General features: G+C 48.6%; 1 protein-coding gene across 1 annotated transcript in view; it reads left to right on the top strand.

Moving 5' to 3' along the window:
• LOC140396922 (deubiquitinase DESI2) overlaps positions 1–20,173 on the top strand; it is a 253,108-nt gene that overhangs the window by 174,684 nt on the left and 58,251 nt on the right. The window contains exons 2-3 of the mRNA XM_072485857.1: positions 3,884–3,956; positions 6,402–6,495. Coding sequence (XP_072341958.1) covers positions 3,884–3,956; positions 6,402–6,495 — 167 coding nt within the window. The remainder of the gene's footprint in view (positions 1–3,883; positions 3,957–6,401; positions 6,496–20,173) is intronic.

The raw sequence follows: 20,173 nt of genomic DNA, 5'->3' as shown, positions 1-20,173 counted from the left end.
CCGGACGCCGCTTTCACCCAGTGTCTAGCCGTCAATGGCCATGCCTGCAAGACCTCAACCGGGTGCCATTTACCACTGTGTTCCACAAATGTGGCCCAGGCGTGGGTGTACTTTAGAGGGTGTCGGAGGTCATTAAAGACCCTTGGGTGGTTGGGATAGGGCAGGGTGGTAACCTACCACTTTCCTGGCACCTGGTTCATGTTGGCACTGCCAGGGTGCCTGGGTGACACTTTCTACTGTGCCAGTCTGGCAGTGCCAAGGTGCCCAGGAGTCAGGTTCGGACTGCCAGGGGTCGGGCCTGGGGGGAGGCCTTGCCCATGAGAAGAGGTTCCACGGACCAAAAAAATGGTTGGGGAGGTGAAGGGTCGCTCAGCTCATCAGTGCAGGAAGAGATGGGGTCACCAGGTTTAAATGCCACCAATTGCTCGACCACCCATCGCAGCCTCCAGAGCCTGCTAAACCCAAACGTGCCGATCAGGGGGTTCTCAAGTCCCCCCCCTCACCCCACCTCATAAGGGAGGGCAGCTCCAGGCCCAAACCGGCACAGGAAATCTGGCACCCAGGCACAAAGAACAAAGAAAAGTACAGCACAGGAACAGGCCCTTCAGCCCTCCAAGCCTGCGCCGACCATGCTGCCCCTCTAAACTAAAATCTTCTACACTTCCGGGGTCCGTATCCCGCTATTCCCATCCTATTCATGTATTTGTCAAGATGCCCCTTAAACATCACTATCGTCCCTGCTTCCACCACCTCCTCTGGCAGCGAGTTCCAGGCACCCACTACCCTCTGTGTAAAACACTTACCTCGTACATGTCCTCTAAATCTTGCCCCACGCATCTTATACCTATGCCCCCTAGTAATCGACCCCTCTACCCTGGGAAAAAAATCTCTGACTATCCACTCTGTCGATGCCCTTCATAATTTTGTAGACCTCAATCAGGTCGCCCCTCAACCTCCTTCGATCCAGTGAGAACAACCAAGTTTATTCAACCTCTCCTCATAGCTAATGCCCTCCATACCAGGCAACATCCTGGTAAATCTCTTCTGCACCCTCTCGAAAGCCTCCACATCCTTCTGGTAGTGTGGCGACCAGAATTGAACACTATACTCCAAGTGTGGCCTAACTAAGGTTCTATACAGCTGCAACATGACTTGCCAATTTTTATACTCAATGTCCCAGCCAATGAAGGCAAGCATGCCGTATGCCTTCTTGACTGCCTTCTCCACCTGTGTTGCCCCTTTCAGTGACCTGTGGATCTGTACACCTAGATCTCTCTGACTGTCAATACTCTTGAAGGTTCTACCATTCACTGTATTTTGACAGAGTCATCGGACTCGAAACATTAGCTCTTTTTTCTCCCTACAGATGCTGCCAGACCTGCTGAGATTTTCCAGCATTTTCTCTTTTGTTTCAGATTCCAGCATCCGCAGTAATTTGCTTTTATACTGTATATTCCCTACCTGTATTAGACCTTCCAAAATGGATTACCTCACATTTGTCCGGATTAAACTCCATCTGCCATCTCGCTGTCCAAGTCTCCAAACGATCTAAATCCTGCTTTTTCCACTGACAGTTCTCATCGCTATCCGCAATTTCACCAACCTTTGTGTCGTCCGCAAACTTATTAATCAGACTACTTGCATTTTCCTGCAAATCATTTATATATACTACGAACAGCAAAGGTCCCAGCACTGATCCCTGCGGAACACCACTAGTCACAGCCCTCCAATCAGAAAAGCACCCTTCCATTGCTACTCTCTGCCTTCTATGACCTAGCCAGTTCTGTATCTATCTTGCCAGCTCACCTCTGATCCCTTGTGACTTCACTTTTTGTATCAATCTGCCATGAGGGACCTTGTCAAAGGCCTTACTGAAGTCCATATAGACAACATCCACAGCCCTACCTGCATCCACTGTCCTAGCTCGCTCCGAAAATGAAGGCCGCTGGAACCTGTGGGTAAGATTTTTTATCACCTAGCTTCCCAGGGTGCTCCCTGGTTTTCTCCCTGCTTCCCAGAATGCACTCTGGATCTCTCTCTGCAGATTACCAGTTACAAAGCTGGCAGTGTCACCTGGGCACCCTGGCAGTGCCAAAGTGGCACTGATAGGGTGCCACTGCCAAGGTGCTGGGCTAGCAGTGCTAAGATGCCCAGATGGCAACAGGGGTGCCAGGGTACGACCCTGCCCAGAGCCCGACCACCTGGGGTCCTCTGATTGCCTGGGAGATGGCCCCCAAATGCCGTTATGCCTGGTCCATGCTTGTGGAAACCAGCGCTAAACAGCACCATGGCGATGGCTCCCAGGCACGGGCATTCAATCCCGGGCCTTGGGGGACTCCAGTGCAGACATATTTAAGTGAAGCATAATGAGGGCAAGATCCATATCGCGACGTGCATAAGATCTCGCTAGATCTCGTGAGCTATCTCGTTACAAATCCGAGTCAGGTACGATGAGGTCATGCATTCGCACCGTAAAGCTCTCTCTGCTTAACAGCATGATGAATGTAGAAAATTATTATATATTATATTTTGTTGTTGCAACGTTATTAAAAATGCTGGGTTCAAATACATATGTCTGCAAAAGCTGTGATTAAGGTGTTGTAAAAGTGCAGTAATAATTGATTTTAACCATTACCTGTTGACATATAGATGGCTAATAGAATACATCCCTGGGGTGTAGATAATTCATGAAGGTTTGTGTTTGGTCCTAGCTAAGCAGGTCATGGGGTATCTTAGTGGGAGGAGACTGGAGAATGCCCTGTGCTTGGGATACAGATGATGTTATTAATGGGAGGAGCCAAGTCTGTCTGTGGTTTTGCAGTTTGCCATAGGATTTTAGTCTGACAAGACAGAAGGATTTTTGGGTTGGTCCTGAATGGGTCTATCTCCAAAGGATTGCACAGAGAAGCAAATAACCATGATTGTTAACTTTTTTCTAAGTGGCATTTGAGCTGAATTGGAATATATAGTAGCAGGTGTAGATAGTGAGTTAAAGTTTTCTTTCCCCTTCTATTTAAGACTGTTTTAACTGTTAATTGGAAAGCTATTACGGTGTGATTGTTTTCCCCTCTGTTTCAATAAAATTTTGTTTTAACATAAAAAATATCTATTGGTCAACATTATCACTCCTGTGGTTTAGTCGTCTTCCCTCACAGTATTACAAATTGCAAATCGTTGGGATTCTCGTAGGGGAGTCCGCACAACATGATGTGCTGAATGGACCCTTTTGCATTCTAAGTGCTTTCCCAGGAGGCTTTAATGTCTGATCATCTTTCTTTGAAATTTGTCTTCTGAAATTAACCCAAGACTTGCCAGGTAGAGGTATCGTCACACATTGATGATATACTCTGCACAATGGGACCAATTTATTGCAACAATACTTAATCCTTACAGAAATTGTTGCAATACTTAGCCATAGAACTGAGGCTTATTCATCAGAGTGAAGGGTACAATGCTCTTTGTGGTTGTGTGATAGTAAACTTAAAATTGAACTTCAATTTTGTTGTGGAGATGCCGGCGTTGGACTGGGGTGAGCACAGTAAGAAGTCTTACAACACCAGGTTAAACAACAGGTTTGTTTCAAACACTAGCTTTCGGAGCACTGCTCCTTCCTCAGGTGAATGAAGAGGTATATTCCAGAAACATATATATAGACAAATTCAAAGATGCAAGACAATGCTTTGAATGCGAGCATTTGCAGGTAATTAAGTGTTTACAAAGTAAATCAAGTGTTCAATTTTGTAAAAAGAGTAAAGCATTCATTTCGCAAAGGACAAATGAGATAACTACATCCTTGGTGCTTTGTTGGCATATAGGTACTACACTGCTAAGCTTCATGAGCTTATCATTAATGCACCATTTAACCTTTGTGTTTCCTTTACAGTATTGGATAAATGAGTACACAGCCACACTTGGAATAGGGGTTTTTCATTCTGGTATTGAGATCTATGGAAGAGGTAAGCACAGAGATATTGAATTGTGTATTCTGCACCCACACCACATTGCTTCTCAGTTTAACCTCATGTTTCAAAGTAACACTATAGATTATTTTGGACAGGTAGTCAAAAACACCTGAAAATCATTTCTGTCAGCGTTAGAATCAAAATGCAATTTAAGCTAAAATATGTATTATTTCATTGATCTTACAATATGGGGCTTAGAAGTGGTCTACCTTTCTATTATCTATCTCAGATTTTCACAGATATATAATATGATTACAGTATTCGAGGAATGTACAGAATTAGTAGGCACCATAAGATCGTCCACTTGACCTGTCCCAGAACTTACACTTAGGGTCACATTTTATGAGTGGTGAGCACTGAACGGGCTATCACAGACTCTCGGAGGCCCACTGCTAGTTAATGCACACTTGAGTGGTGGTTGGCAGTGGGCGGGACTTGCATCTGCCCTTGTAAGAAGTCCCGCTCATGAGAGCTGTCAGCCAATCTGAAAGGTACTTTAACTGTACACTGTTTGTGTATTATTTTGTACACAAATTTTACATTTGATTTTATGTGGGTTATGTGTTATGAAGAATTGGGTGAGTGAAGAATTGATCTTCACTCACAGTGCCAAGGACTCGGGTTCAATTCCAGCCTCAGTTGACTGTGGAGTTTCCACGTTCTCCCCGTGTCTGCGTGGATGGCCTCCGGGTGCTCCGGTTTCCTCCCACAGGCCAAAGATGTGCAAGTTAGGTGGATTGGCTATGCTAAATTGCCCCTTATGTCGAAAGGTTAGGTGGGGATAGGGTGGGGAGTGGGCCTGGGTAGAGTGCCCTTTCAGAGGGTGAGTGCAAAATCCTTAAAAAAATTTATTTGCTCTGTGAAAATGGGCAGGAGTCTCCTCTCCCCCAGCTACATATTCCTCAGCAACAGGTATTCTCTACTTCTGCTGCTTGTCAATGGGATTTCCCATTGAAGCCACCCCATGCTGCCAGGAAGGCCAGAGCTGGCGGGAAAATAGAATCCCAAAGGCCGGAGAATTCTAGCCTATATTTCAATTCATATGTTCAAGATCATTAAATAAAATAAAATAATATTTCAGTATTTGGTTGGTATTTTTAATCCTGAGCTAAACCCCGTCAAAACATTTCTTCCTTGCCGTTAAGTTGCTGGTTTCCTGTATGTTGTGTGCAATGTGGCCCATGAAGGCTCCCGCTCACACTGTTGATGCAAGTGAGAGTTTTTAAAATCGGAGACTTTATAAATCATTTAAATGACCCATGTCCTCCCAAAATAAAAAATTTTAAAAATCAATCTCAAAATGTTTCTGAAAACTGAATAGGGCAACTGAGTTCGGTCGTAACTCAAACCATTTTCTGCAAGTGGTCAAGTTCAGCATTGTGAAAGGGTTTTGAAATTCAGGTCACGCCAAAGTTGATCTGCTTCACTAGTTTATTGATGGAGATGGCACTAGCTATTCTGAAGTCCTTGAGTTGCCATTACATGGGCTGTGGCATCGGGGCTGGTTTAGCACAGTGGGCTAAACAGTTAGCTTGTAATGCAGAACAAGGCCAGTAGCATGGGTTCAATTGCTGTACCGGCCTCCCCGAACAGGTGCCGGCATGTGGCGACTAGGAACTTTTCATAATAACTTCATTGAAGCCTACTTGTGACAATAAGCGATTATTATTATTATATTCAAATTACTTTCCCAGGAAATGTACTGTGCAACTGCCACACAAAACAGTGCAATTTAGGATCTTTGCCAGCAATAATTGGGTTCCTGGAAGCTTAGGGACAATGTTGACTGTTTAGCGTTTGCAGCTACATTAACCAGTTACACTGGTTATGTATATATTTTGTACACAATTTTGACCTTTAATTTTATGTGGGTTGTTATGACGAATTGGGTGGAAGAATGACCTTGAATATTGTAGCTTCAGGCTTGGGTAGCTGGGTTTGCACACAACCAAAGGGAGTTTCCTCCCTCTGACCAGCAGTCAAGGTCCCAAATGTAAGGGGCAGCACGGTGGCGCAATGGGTTGGTCCCGCTGCCTCACAGCGCTGAGGATTCGGGTTCGATCCCGGCTCTGGGTCACTGTCCATTCACCCCGTGTCTGCGTGGGTTTCACCCCCACAACCCAAAGATGTGCAGGGTAGGTGGATTGCCCCTTAATTGGAAAAAATTGAATTGGGCATTCTAAATTTATTCAAAAAACGGCCTCAAATGTCAGGTTTGATCCCTGATGGGCTTAAAACTATTCATGATTCAATCTTAATTAAAAGTGAATTGGGAACCCTGTTCCATGAAGTGAGCTGTTTTACGAGGTGGAAGTGTCACATGGATAGGAAGAGAGTGGCTGTCCGCTGCTGCTTTGAAGCACATTGCTGGAATAATATTATAAGTTTGCAAGTGGCTGACCCTTGTTTCAGTAATCTTTTCTACATTCACTTTGACAGAGTATGCCTATGGTGGCCATCCGTACTCTTTCAGTGGAATATTTGAGATCACTCCCGGAAATGCTACCGAGTTGGGAGAAACCTTTAAATTCAAGTAAGGATTCGGCGGAGTAAATATAATGCAAATCTCTACGAATATGACGTGCGTCGTGGAGTCTTCTTATATGTAATAAGCTGGGGTGGATAATTAGAAGATGCAGAAGCATATAATTCCATCAGGTTATTGAAATCAAAAGTATCAGGGTATGCTAACAGTTTTGTCCATAGAACCATGGAAAAGTTATGGTGCAGAAAGAAGCCATTCAGCCCATGCGCCGGCTAAAAAGAGAAACAAAATTCTAGCCACTCATTTTAATCCCATTTCCCAGCACCTGGAACATAGCATCACAGGTTACGGATGTGGTAGTCACCACTGATGTATATATTGTACATATAGGATGTTGATATAGGTGCTTTACGGTAAGGCCCCTGTACTACAGGTACGGGGGTAGATGCCTGCCTGCTGGCTCCGCCCAGTAGGCGGAGTATAAATATGAGTGCTCCCAGTACAGCAGCCATTTCGTCAGCTGCTGTTGGAGGCCACCCATCTCAGTGTAATAAAGCCTCGATTACATCCTACTCTCGTCTTTGTGCAATTGATCGTGCATCAATTTATGACACTGAGTTTTTCAGAAGATTGACCTCCGCATCAAGCCGGATCGCCTGCAGCTGCATCCGCAAGCAGACAACACCAAAAAGGACTTTGAACATTGGCTAGCCTGTTTTGAAGCGTACATCGGGTCTGCGCCAGATGAAATTCCAGAAGCACAGAAGCTCCAGATCCTTTACACGCAGCTGAGCTCCAACATCTTTCCACTTGTCCAGGACGCGCCGACCTACGCAGAGGCCATGGAGCTACTGAAGGAAAACTACGCTCAGCGGACTAACACACTCTACGCCAGGCACCTCCTCTCCACACATCGTCAACTTCCCGGTGAGTCGGTGGAAGATTTCTGGCGCGCCCTGCTCCCCCTAGTTAGAGACTGTGACTGTCCACAGAACACACGAATTTGCGAATGAGACGCATTTGTTACGGGCATAGGGTCTGACTACATCCGCCAGCGCCTCTTAGAGGGGGCCACTCTCGACCTCGTGGCGACCAAGAAACTAGCGCTTTCACTTACGGTCACATCACGCAACATTCAGGCCTAAGCCACCCCCCCTGTGCATCGTGGACTCCGCAGATGGCCGCCCCATCGTGGACCCCATCAGCAAACGCCCTCAGCCAATCCCACGTGTCACACAGCAGCCAACCAACCCCGGGGGGTCCAAATGCTACTTCTGTGGGCAGTTAAAACATCTCCGACAGCGCTGCCAGGCGCGGAGCGCCCTCTGGAAGGCCTGTGGCAAGAAGGGACATTTTGCTGCAGTGTGCCAGGCCCACTCAATCGCCGCTATTGTCCCGGCACAACCCACGTACAGCCAGTGGGCACCGCCATCTTCCCCTCCTTGGACCACGAGCGGCCAGTGGATGCTGCCATCTTGTTCCTCCCAGGACCAACGGGCGCCGCCATCTTGCTTTCCCGACGACATGTGCGGCCCATGGGCGCCGCCATCTTACCCAACTCAGGACCCATGCCCGTCAGGGACCTCATCCGGCCGCTCATCGCCTGCAACCGCCAACGACCAGCTTCGTCTCGCCTCGGTCACGATTGATCAGACTCGACCACACAACCTCGCGACTGCTTCAACAAAAGTGAAGGTCAACGGGCACGAGATCTCCTGCCTGCTGGACTCCGGGGGCACTGAGAGCTTCATTCACCCCGATTTGGTAAGGCGCTGCTCCCTTGCGGTACACCTCGCTAACCAGAGAATCACCCTGGCCTCCGGTCCCACTCCGTGGCGATCCGGGGGTACTGCATCGCCACTCTCACAGTACAGGGCGTGGAGTTCAGTGGCTTCCACCTCTATGTCCTCCCCAACCTCTGCGCTGCCTTGCTACTCGGCCTGGACTTCCAGTGCAACCTCCAGAGCCTAACCCTGAAATTCGGTGGGCCCCTACCACCTCTTACTGTGTGCAGCCTCGCGGCCCTTAAGGTCAACCCACCTTCCCTTTTTGCAAATCTAACCCCGGATTGCAAACCCATCGCCACCAGGAGCAGATGGCACAGCACCCAGGACAGGACCTTCATCAGGTCTGAAGTCCAGCGGCTGCTTCAGGAAGGCATCATCGAGGCCAGCAACAGCCCCTGGAGAGCCAAGTGGTAGTGGTCAAAACTGGGGAGAAAAACAGGATGGTCGTTGATTGCAGTTAGACAATCAATCGGTACACGCAGCTCGACGCGTACCCCCTCCCACGCATATCTGATATGGTCAATCAGATTGCACAGTACCTGGTCTTCTCAACAGTAGACCTGAAATCTGCCTACCACCAGCTCCACATCCGCAAGGTGGACCGCCCATACACTGCGTTTGAGGCAGACGGCCGCCTTTACCACTTTCTTAGGGTTCCCTTCGGCGTCACCAACGGGCTCTCGGTCTTCCAACAGGAGATGGACCGAATGGTTGACCGGTTCGGGCTGCAGGCCACTTTCCCGTACCTGGACAATGTCACCATCTGTGGCCACGATCAGCAGGACCATGATGTTAACCTTGTCAAATTTCTCCACACCGCCACTCTACTCAACCTGACGTATAACAAGAAGTGCGTGTTCAGCACAAACCGCTTAGCCATCCTCGGCTATGTGGTCCAGAACGGAGTTCGAAATGAAATGAAAATCGCTTATTGTCACAAGTAGGCTTCAAATGAAGTAACTGTGAAAAGCCCCTAGTCGCCACATTCCGGCACCTGTTCGGGGAGGCTGGTACGGGAATTGAACCGTGCTGCTGGTCTGCCTTGGTCTGCTTTCAAAGCCAGCGATTCTGGGGCCCGACCCCGATCGCATGTGCCCCCTCATGGAACTCCCCCTCCCCCACTGCCCCAAGGCCCTCAAACGTTGCCTGGGGTTCTTTTCGTATTACGCCCAGTGGGTCCCAAACTATGCGGACAAGGCCCGCCCACTCATTCAATCCACTGTTTTTCCTCTGATGGCCGAGGCTCACCAGGCTTTTAACCATATCAAGGCCGACATCGCCAAGGCCGCGGTCGACGAGACGCTCCCCTTCCAAATCGAGAACGATGCATCAGACATCGCTCTGGCCGCCACCCTCAACCAGGCAGGCAGGCCTGTGGTATTCTTTTCCCGCACCCTCCATGCCTCTGAAATTCGGCACTCCTCCATCGAAAAAGAGGCCCAAGCCATCATTGAAGCTGTGCGGCATTGGAGGCATTACCTGGCCAGCAGGAGATTCACTCTACTCACTGACCAACGGTCAGTTGCCTTCATGTTTAACAACGCACAGCGGGGCAAGATCAAAAACGGTAAAATCTTGAGGTGGAGGATCGAGCTCTCCACCTACAATTACGAGATTTTGCATCACCCCGGTAAGCTCAACGAGCCCCCGATGCCCTATCCCGAGATACATGTGCCAGCGCACAAGTGGACCGACTCCGGACCCTGTACAACAACCTCTGTCACCCAGGGGTCGCACGATTTTACCATTTCATCAAGGCCCGCAACCTGCCCTACTCCATCGAGGAAGTCAGGGCGATCACCAGAGACTGCCAGGTCTGCGCGGAGTGTAAACCGCACGGTCAGACCGTGCGTGCCTGGTGAAGGCCACCCGCCCCTTTGAACGCCTCAGCGTGGACTTCAAAGGGCCCCTCCCCTCCACCGACCGCAACATGTACTTTCTCAGTGTGGTCGATGAATATTCCCGATTCCCCATCGCCATCCCATGCCCCGACATGACGTCTGCCACCGTCATCAAAGCCCTCAACACCATCTTCGCTCTGTTCGACTTCCCCGTCTACGTCCACAACGACCGGGGATCCTCATTCATGAGCGAGGAGCTGCGCCAGTACCTGCTCAACAGGGGCATTGCCTCGAGCAGGTCGACCAGCTACAACCCCAGGGGAAACGGGCAGGTGGAGAGGGAGAATGGGACGGTCTGGAGGGCCGTCCTGCTGGCCCTACGGTCCAGAAACCTCCCGGCCTCCCGCTGGCATGAGGTCCTCTCCGACGCACTTCATTCCATTCGGTCGCTCCTGTGCACCGCAACTAATGAAACCCCCCATGAACTTCTCTTTGCCTTCCCTAGGAAGTCCACCTCCGGGGTTTCACTCCCAACCTGGCTGGCAGCTCCAGGACCCATTCTCCTCCGTAGACACGTTCGACTCCACAAGGCGGACCCGTTGGTTGAGAGGGTACAGCTACTTCACGCTAACCCGCCGTACACCTACGTAGCATACCCCGACGGCAGCCAAGACACAGTCTCCCTCAGGGACCTGGCACCAGCTGATTGCACACACACCCCCTCCCCTCCGACCCGGCGCCACCCCCCCTCCCCCCCCCCCTCGGTGCACCCCACCGCAGCCCCCGCTCCGGGACAATCCGTCCTCCCCTTGCTCACACCCGGGGATGGAGAGGATTTCGACACGCTCCCGGAGTCACCGAAGACCAAGCCGCTGCCAGAGTCGCCACCAGCACTGCGGCGCTCTCAACGACAGATCAAGGCAGAGGGCCGCCTGAATTTGTAATATTATCTGTACTTTTAAAACACAACTTTCTGTGTATAGTTCTCCATCACCCCCGCCGGACTCATTTTTGAACAGGGGGTGAATGTGGTAGTCACCACTGATGTATATATTGTATATATAGGATGTTGATATAGGTGCTTTAAGGTAAGGCCCCTGTACTACAGGTACGGGGGTAGATCCCTGTCTGTTGGCTCCACCCAGTAGGCGGAGTATAAATATGTGTGCTCCCAGTACAGCAGCCATTCCGTCAGCTGCTGTAGGAGGCCACACATCTCAGTGTAATAAAGCCTCGATTACATCCTACCCTCGTCTTTGTTTAATTGATCATGCATCAACAGCACTGCTGATGCAGATCAGGAACGTTTCAAATGAGTTGGGTGTTTCAGCCACAACCAGCAATTTAGTCAGTGAATTCCGGCTGCCCACCATCATCTGGGTGAAAACCTTTTTCCTCATGCCCCTCTAATTCTTCGAACAATCATCTTAAATCTGTGCCCATGATAATTGACTGTTCAGCTTATAATTTTGTACACAGCAATTAGGCCACCCCTTTATCTCCTCTGTTCAAGGAAAAGAACCCTAGCTTATCCAATCTCTCCTCATACCTGCAATTTTCAAGCTCGGGCAACATTCTTGTAAATCTCCTCTGTACTCTCTCCAGAGCAATTATGTCCTTCCAGTAATGTGGAGACTAGAACTGTACACAAAACTCTAGTTGTGGCCTAACCAGCATTTTGTACAGTTCCACCATTACATCCCTGCTTTTGTATTCAATACCTCGCTCAATAAAGAAAAGCATTCCATATACTTTCTTGACCACCTTGTCCGCCTATCCTGCCACCTTCAAGGTCCTGCGGACATACACGCTCACTTCCTCAGCTCCTCAATATCTTCCCATTGTTACGATCCCAGTTGATGTCATAACTGGATGGGAAGATCCCAGAATGGAATCCTGGCTCAAAAGATTGTGAGTGGGATTCTCCGGTCTTCCAGCTGTGTTTTCCGGCGCAGCGCACCCCCATTATCAGTGGGATTCTCCGTTCCCGCGGCTGGCCAATGGGGTTCCCCATTGCGGCCACCCCACACTGTCAAGAAATCCACGGGCATAGGTGTGCTACCAGTGGATTGGAGGATCTCGCCGGCGGAGAATTCTGTTATGTGACTTTTACTTGATTTAAAATCAAATGTGAGGGAACAGAGTCACAGGACTGCTAATTAGTTTTTAACAACAGGAAAATAGATATATGACATGAAAAAAAAGGATTATGGTACAATACTCCTTTACTCTGCCCATACCTTAACAATTACACATAGGTTTCCGGATTATCAAATACATTTTAATTTCTCATTAACATAAAATCCCTTTTAACCATACAAGATGACTGTGGGCAAATACACTCTTCACTCTGAACCCCAAGTGAATGTCTGTGGATGTCTCCTCAGAATCCTCCCAGACGATTGTCACTTGAGTTTCCAAATTCCACTCTCAAAAATACACTTTAAAATCTTCTCTCATAAGTATGCTTTCCCTTAGTGGTTTGCATTCTGAAAAACAGACCAGGTTTTACAAATACACTTTTGAACAAAGCTACCACTCTACCTTTAACAGCGAATCCAGTCCAAGATTTTGTACCAACCCTTTTAGGATTTATTTTGTCTTAACTGCTTTTACACAAACTCCGAGATCCAGCCACTGATTTCCATAATTATTTCAACTCGCATTCCACAGGCTGTCGTAAAATCTCACACACCTAAAAATTACTTCAGATATCTTTTTGGTGTCTCCGCCTTCTTCTCAGCTCTATCTGTCTGTACTAAACAGTGCTCTGTTCTGGTACCATTAACCTAAGACTTCTCTAAACTTCTCTAGTTTCCTTAACTTGCTGCCCTTCAGATCTCTGCAATTATTTTCTAAACCATTACTCAATGGTATGGCTTTTCTTCTCGCAAAGCTGAGAGACATGTTTCCTCTCTAGTGTTACAAACCAACTCTTCTAGCAGAGTTTTGAGAGCTGACTTCTTTCTCATTATCTATCTTCAACTGCTGTCAAGTAAGCTGAACTAAAACTTAAAAGCTTCTCTACCTTACAAGGCCCCAGTTGCTAAGCAACACCCACATGCTTGTGTCTTTTATTTATTCTTCATACTTGGCTCTCTCTAAGCACAATAGAAACACAGATGGAACTTAATCAGCGCCCACACACACAAACACCTTTGCCCAGCATGAATCTAAGCATACATTTTACCCTTCCAGGCCACAGAAACATTAAATTATACCTATATATGATTAAAGTCATATATCTTGTTTCTAATGTTTACAATACAAATATAAATTGCTTAAAACTGACCTCTATTTTCCTGACACCATGTTGAGTTAGATAGCTTCTCATATAAAAATAATTTAGTAAATATTTTAAATCAATTTTAATGCTCTGACCTCCCTCACATTCCTAGTGTCAAAGTTGAAATTGTGCTGCAATAGAATTCAGCCTTAAAGTTGGTAGTTAAACACAGTGGTTCCCATATTAGGGAAGGATTAGGACATCATTGCAGGAGTATGTAAACCAGTTCACTCTGGATGTCTGGAAAGAAACCCATTTTAAGATACAGGCTAACTTCAGACTCATTGGGTGGAATTTGATGGACCACCCCATCGGTGGATTGTACTGTCCTGCTGTATTCAATGGAGTTTGGAATGACTCACTACAGTATCTGGCCCTGCCCATTCTGGGGCTGGGCCCTCAAAGTCTACCCATTCTTCCTCAGCATATAATTATTGGGATTAACATCTAGGATACATTAGTGTTACAATATCGCCAATGTTTGCGATTTATATATGAGTCTAGGAATTTAGGGTTGTTTATAATCAGTTTCTTCTTTATATGGTGAGTTTAAACATGATTTTGTGCACCATTACAATTCCTGCAAGAGGCATTAAAACTTGGCCTGGATTTTGTCTTCCAATAGAAGTGGAAAACTGGAATTGTGACCTTTTTGAATATGGAAGTAAATTTCCTTTGCCCCCCTGATTCGATATATTCTTGTCAAGTTATTTCATTGGTCAGGCTGGCCTTGGGTGCAACATGCACATGTATCTCTTGTGAGGACCACAGCAAATTTGCACTTTCTTTGTGCGCTGGTGTGGCTTTTAGAGAACAGAATCATAGAATCACTACAGTGAAGAAGGAGGCCATTCAACCCATCGAGGTTGTACTGATGCTGCAAAAGAGCAACATACTTAGGCCCCCATCCTATCCCCGTAACCCAATAACATCACCTAACCTTTTGGATGCTAAGAGGCAATTTAACATGGCCAATCCACCAAACCTGCACATCTTTGAACTGTGGGAGGAAACCGGAGTACCCAAAGGAAATGCACGCAGACACAGGGAGAATGTGCAAACTCAACACAGACTGCCACCGAAGGTCAGAGTCAAACCCGGGTCCCTGGCACTGTGAGGCAACAGTGTGAACCATTGAACTACCATGCTGCCCTTGCGTCATCATGCTGCCCTTTCTGTGTTTTGAAAGCGCTGAAAAGGCCCACCAGCCCACTCAAAATCAGTGGGGGAAGGCTGCTGAGTTGTCAGGGACATTCTGGTAAGTAAGTATTAAATATTTTGACAACTTCAAATGCGACTATTAGACACTGTAAATGAAGATGTGTTTTAATTGTCCTGAAAAGGTAAGTTTACCATTACACTGACCAGCATTTAAGTACTGAGATGCATCGGAGTACATTTCTCATTGGGAAAAGTGCCATAATGCATTAAAAACTGTGCAAAAATGGACTGGGAAATTCTCCTGTTATATTTTCATCTGTGATTTTTAGCTTTGAAAAAAAAAGTCCTGCTGCATTAAGTTAGAAAAAACTCCAAATACTTGGTTTACTCCATTCAGTGACTGGCAATGGGCTTTGAAAAAGAACAGCTTAAAAAGAGAGGGCATTTTTTCATTTTTAATAGACTCCACTGTTTACATTTCCAAATGTTGTTATTGGAGTTGAGCCTATTATGAATGCTTGTTTATTTATTAAAATCTCCGGAGCCACTTATCTCAGCAGGAACTTGTGTTACATTTTTATTGACCATTTTAAGTGGTTATTAAAGGATTTTCTGCCTTAGGTGCGGCAAATGGGTAACTATTTGTTTTTACAATAAATTTACCAGTTGAGGGGATTTAAATATTTTTGAATGGCTTTTTGAATTCGTTTTCTTTTCTAAATGAAGTGTGTTTCAGTACAGCTCTATTCGATTGTTAGAAGTTTTTTCTGAATGTCCTGCAGTCTGCCTATAGTGGACATTGGATGAGTGGCTATGTGGGATACATAGAGGGGAATTTATGGGGGATGGCAGAATGAGGAGGACTTGAGGTAGAATGGGATGAGCAAGGAGGTGAGGAGTGGGGTGTAAGGGGAATGCAAATGATGTGAGGAGCTCATTTGATGTCCTCAAAACTGAAACAACCCTTCTGATCAGCCCATCTCAGCACCCACACACCACCCGAATCCTCCATGCCAAAACCTCTCAGAGACAAAAATAAGGTGCAAAGCGAGTCTAAGTTGTGAGGGCTCAACACATTTGCCCATCCCTTCATGAAAATCTGGGACCTTGTCCAAATTTTGGAAATTGTTAAAAAAAATGAGTTTTGGTAATACAGGTATCAGAGTAAGTGCAGTGACTACTGTGTATTCCTCCACACACCAATCTATTAGTATCAGGGTGAGTGCAGTGATTACCGTAGATTGCGGCATATAAGTCAACCTTTGACGCCTCCAAGGAATCCTTCCAAAAACCGGGGCTGAGTATAAAATGTGAACTGCCATGTGGGTGTTTGCCATTTTGAAATGTGAAAAAAAATGTAACACCAGTAATTCATATTAAATAAATGTGGCAAGGTTTATTGAATGAATTAATTGTATAAAGGTTCCCTTAACCACAATAAAATTATTCTAAAAATGCATTGGGCAAAATTAGCCGGGTTTTTTCAAAGTGTCAACTCAGGCATATATGTAGCCCACTGGCTGTGCCGCTGGCTTTTCCTGCCAAATTTTTATACACGTTGGAAAAAAAACCAGGAAATGGGTCCTATGACATCACCACCAACCTTGCCTCCTCAAAAGGGCAGCTCAGTGGTGTCATGATATTTAGGTGAACATCACAGCACATACATACACACATAATGATGGACAGATCAACGGACCAATCAACACACACAACACGACAGCCAATCACAGACAAGAGCATACACAGTACAAAGCAGGGAACACGACACTTCCTGGGTACTCGAGCAGGAGAGGGCTCAGGGCACAGACCTGATTGCCAGCCACTCAGAGGTTCACCATGTGCTGAATACCAGAGTTTACTATGTTTATAGTTCAATGAAATAAAACTGCGTTGTACCATACGCAACCGTGTTGGTTCGTCTGTGTGTCAGAGTACCCAACACTTCATGATTCCAGGAGTGAATTGACACCTACCCACAAATCTGCCATCCTGCGCCATGGACACCGTCAACACACCGCAGCCGCTGCAAGTCACTGAGAACCTCGGCGTAAATTGGAAGCTATTCAAGCAGCGCTTCCAGCTCTTTCTGGAAGCCAACAAAAGAGGGAACTCCCTGGTGTTCGCGGAAGGCAAGGACAAATCCAAATATGAGATGGTCCTTCTCAAGCTCGACCAACACTTCAACGTCGAGGTCAACGAGAGCTTCGAGAGATATGTCTTCCAGCAGCGCCTGCAAGGTAAGGATGAGCTCTTTCAGTCATTCCTTACCCATCTCCGCATCTTCGCGCAGTCCTGCGGTTACGACACCACCTCGGACTCCATGATTCGGGACCAGATCGTTTTTGGGGTCACCTCGGGCACCCTACGCCAGCAGCTTTTAAAAATAAAAGGCCTCACCTTAGCCTCCGCAATCGAAGCCTGTGTCCTGCACGAAAACGCGACTAGCTGCTATGCACAATTTCAGGCGACCGGATCGGCACGGCGGGGGTCCTACGCGGCCGGATCGGTGAGTCAGGTGCCCCACGAGGCCGAACGGGTCCAGGCGATCGAGTTCCTCCCGGCCCGCGGCCCGGACGACGTCGGCCATTTTGCGCGCTTTTCGAGGCCTCCCGCGCTTGTGCGCGCCAAAACCTACGGCAACACTGAGGGGCGTGATGCGCAGGCGCGCCCGACGCAAGACCAAACTGCGCATGCGCAGTGGTGCAACGAACATCATGACGTCACGACGTGCGGCAACTGTGGAGCTGCACATTTAAAGCGGCAATGTCCCGCAAGAACCCGACAATGCCTACGCTGTGGCAAGGTGGGCCACTACGCTACTTACTGTCAAGCAGCTCAACCTGTCAATCTTCTACAACTCCGACAACCTCGCAGGGACGTGCAGACCATTCAGCCTCCCCATTACGAATCTTGCCCAGACGACATCCAGACCGGTGACACAGATGACCGAGACGCCTTCTGTGTTGCGGTCATTGATGGGAACCGTGTTAACACGATCAATCATCGGTGATGAATGGTGTGCCACCCTGACGGTAAACCGATCGCCGATAACTTTCTGCCTGGACACTGGCGCCTCCGCCAACCTCATAGCATGGTCAGCCTTCTATGCCATGAAGGTCAGACCACCAATTCGGCCGTCCAGGTGCAGGATGGTCGACTACAACGGGAACGTTATTCCGGCTATGGGATCCTGCCAGCTCCAGGTGACACACAACACACACACGGCCACACTCTCATTCGAGATAGTCGGCTCATCGAAGGATTCCCTGCTAGGCGCACAGGCATGCAAGGCTCTCCACCTCGTGCAACGAGTCCACTCTCTCTCTCCAGGCGGAACGTCTGACTTCCCGGATGCAGAGCTTAATGCACAGCTCCAATCGCTCCTCGTCCACAACCAGGAGGCATTCGAGGGCATGGGAACACTGCCATACACCTACCGAATTCGCCTCAAACCGGACACCATCCCGGTCGTTCACGCACCTCGCAGGGTCCCTGCGCCACTCAAAGACGGCCTCAAGCAGCAGCTGCAGGATCTCCAGGACCAAGGGGTCCTATCCAGGGTCACGGAGCCCACGCCGTGGGTCAGCTCCATGATGTGTGTCAAGAAGCCTTCCGGCGAACTCCAGATCTGTATTGACCCAAAAGACCTCAATCACAATATTATGAGGGAACATTACCCCATACTCAAACAGGAAGAGATCACGAGTGAAATGGCCCAGGCAAAAATATTTACCAAACTGGATGCCTCTAAAGGCTTTTGGCAGATCCAACTAGATCCGTTCAGCCGAAAGCTGTGCACTTTCAACACCTTTTCGGCAGGTTCTGCTACACCCGAATGCCATTTGGCATCATCTCGGCATCCGAGGTCTTTCATAGGATCATGGAGCAGATGATGGAAGGCATCGAAGGGGTACGCGTCTACATGGACGACGTCATCATCTGGTCCACCACACCACAGGAGCACATCTATCGTCTCCAACGCGTCTTTGCTCGCGTACGTGAAAACGGCCTGCGCCTCAACCGAGCCAAGTGTTCTTTCGGCCAAACCGAGCTGAAGTTCCTGGGAGACCACATTTCCCAGTCAGGGGTCCGTCCGGATGCAGACAAGGTGAGCGCCATCACAGCCATGCCGCAGCCGGCAGACAAGAAAGCTGTCCTACGCTTCCTAGGCATGGTCAACTTCCTGGGGAAGTTCATTCCCAACATTGCCTCCCACACGACAGCTCTGCGCCACCCCGTCAAAAGGTTCTAGTGGAAGCACACACACCAGCAGGAATGGGAGGAGGTCAAACTCAAGCTCACCGCTGCACCGGTACTGGCGTTTTTTGACACGTCTCGTGCCACTAAAATCTCGACTGATGCCAGCCAGTCCGGCATTGGGGCAGTGCTCCTGCAGCGGGATAACACTGCCCATGGGCCCCGGCCGCCTATGCCTCGCGGACCATGACCCCCACAGAGCAGCGCTACGCGCAGATCGAAAAGGAGTGCCTGGGCTTGCTAACCGGTTTAGACAAGTTCCATGATTATGTGTATGGTCTTCCCCGGTTCACTGTTGAAACTGACCACCGCCCCCTGGTCAGCATCATAAACAAGGACCTGAACGAGATGACCCCTCGCCTCCAGCGCATCCTACTTAAACTCAGGAGGTATGACTTCCAACTGGTCTACACCCCAGGGAAGGACCTTATCATTGCGGATTCCCTATCGAGAGCAGTGAGCACGCCGCCAAATACTGAGGGGTTCATATGTCAGGTCGAGGCGCAGGTGGCCTTCACATCGGCAAATCTGCCAGCTGACGACTCCACTTTGGCCCGTATTCGCAGAGAGACTGCGGCCGACCCCCTTCTACAATGTGTGATGCGCCACATGACGGGAGGCTGGCTCAAAGGGCAGTGCCCGCAATTCTACAATGTCCGAGGCGACTTGGCCGTCATTGATGGTGTCCTTCTGAAGCTGGACCGGATTGTGATTCCGCACAGCATTCACAAGCTGGTTCTCGACCAACTACACGAAGGCCACCTGGGGGTCGAGAAGTGCAGAAGGAGGGCCTGAGAGGCGGTATACTGGCCGGGCATCAGTGACGATATTGCCAATATGGTGCTCCACTGCCCAACCTGCCAATGGTTTCAGCCGGCGCAACCTCCTGAAACGCTTCTGCCCCATGAGCTGCTGATGTCCCCATGGGCGAAGGTGGGTGTGGACCTCTTTCACGCGCTCGGCAGGGACTATGTCATCGTTGTTGACTACTTCTCCAACTACCCAGAGGTCATACGCCTGCACGATTTGACGTCGTCCGCTGTCATAAGGGCCTGGAAAGACACCTTCGCTCGCCACGGCATTCCGATGACTGTCATGTCGGACAATGGGCCCTGTTTCGCCAGCCAGGAATGGTCATCGTTTGCTGCCTTGTATGCCTTCACACACGTGACGTCCAGCCCTCTGCACCCCCAGTCCAACGGAAAGGCGGAGAAGGGCGTTCACATTGTCAAGAGGCTCCTCTGTAAGGCTGCTGCTGCCGGATCGGATTTCTGCCTCGTCCTGCTGGCCTATCGCTCGGCCCCACTCGCCACTGGTCTCTCACCAGCCCAGCAGCTGATGGGTCGCGCCCTCAGGACTACTGTACCTTTCATTCTGGCTCTCACGATCGA

The sequence above is a fragment of the Scyliorhinus torazame genome, chromosome 2 (assembly GCF_047496885.1).
Source record: "Scyliorhinus torazame isolate Kashiwa2021f chromosome 2, sScyTor2.1, whole genome shotgun sequence".
Lineage (NCBI taxonomy): Eukaryota > Metazoa > Chordata > Chondrichthyes > Carcharhiniformes > Scyliorhinidae > Scyliorhinus > Scyliorhinus torazame.
The sequence above is the reverse complement of the archived record's forward strand: the minus strand, read 5'-3'. Positions and strand labels throughout refer to the sequence as shown.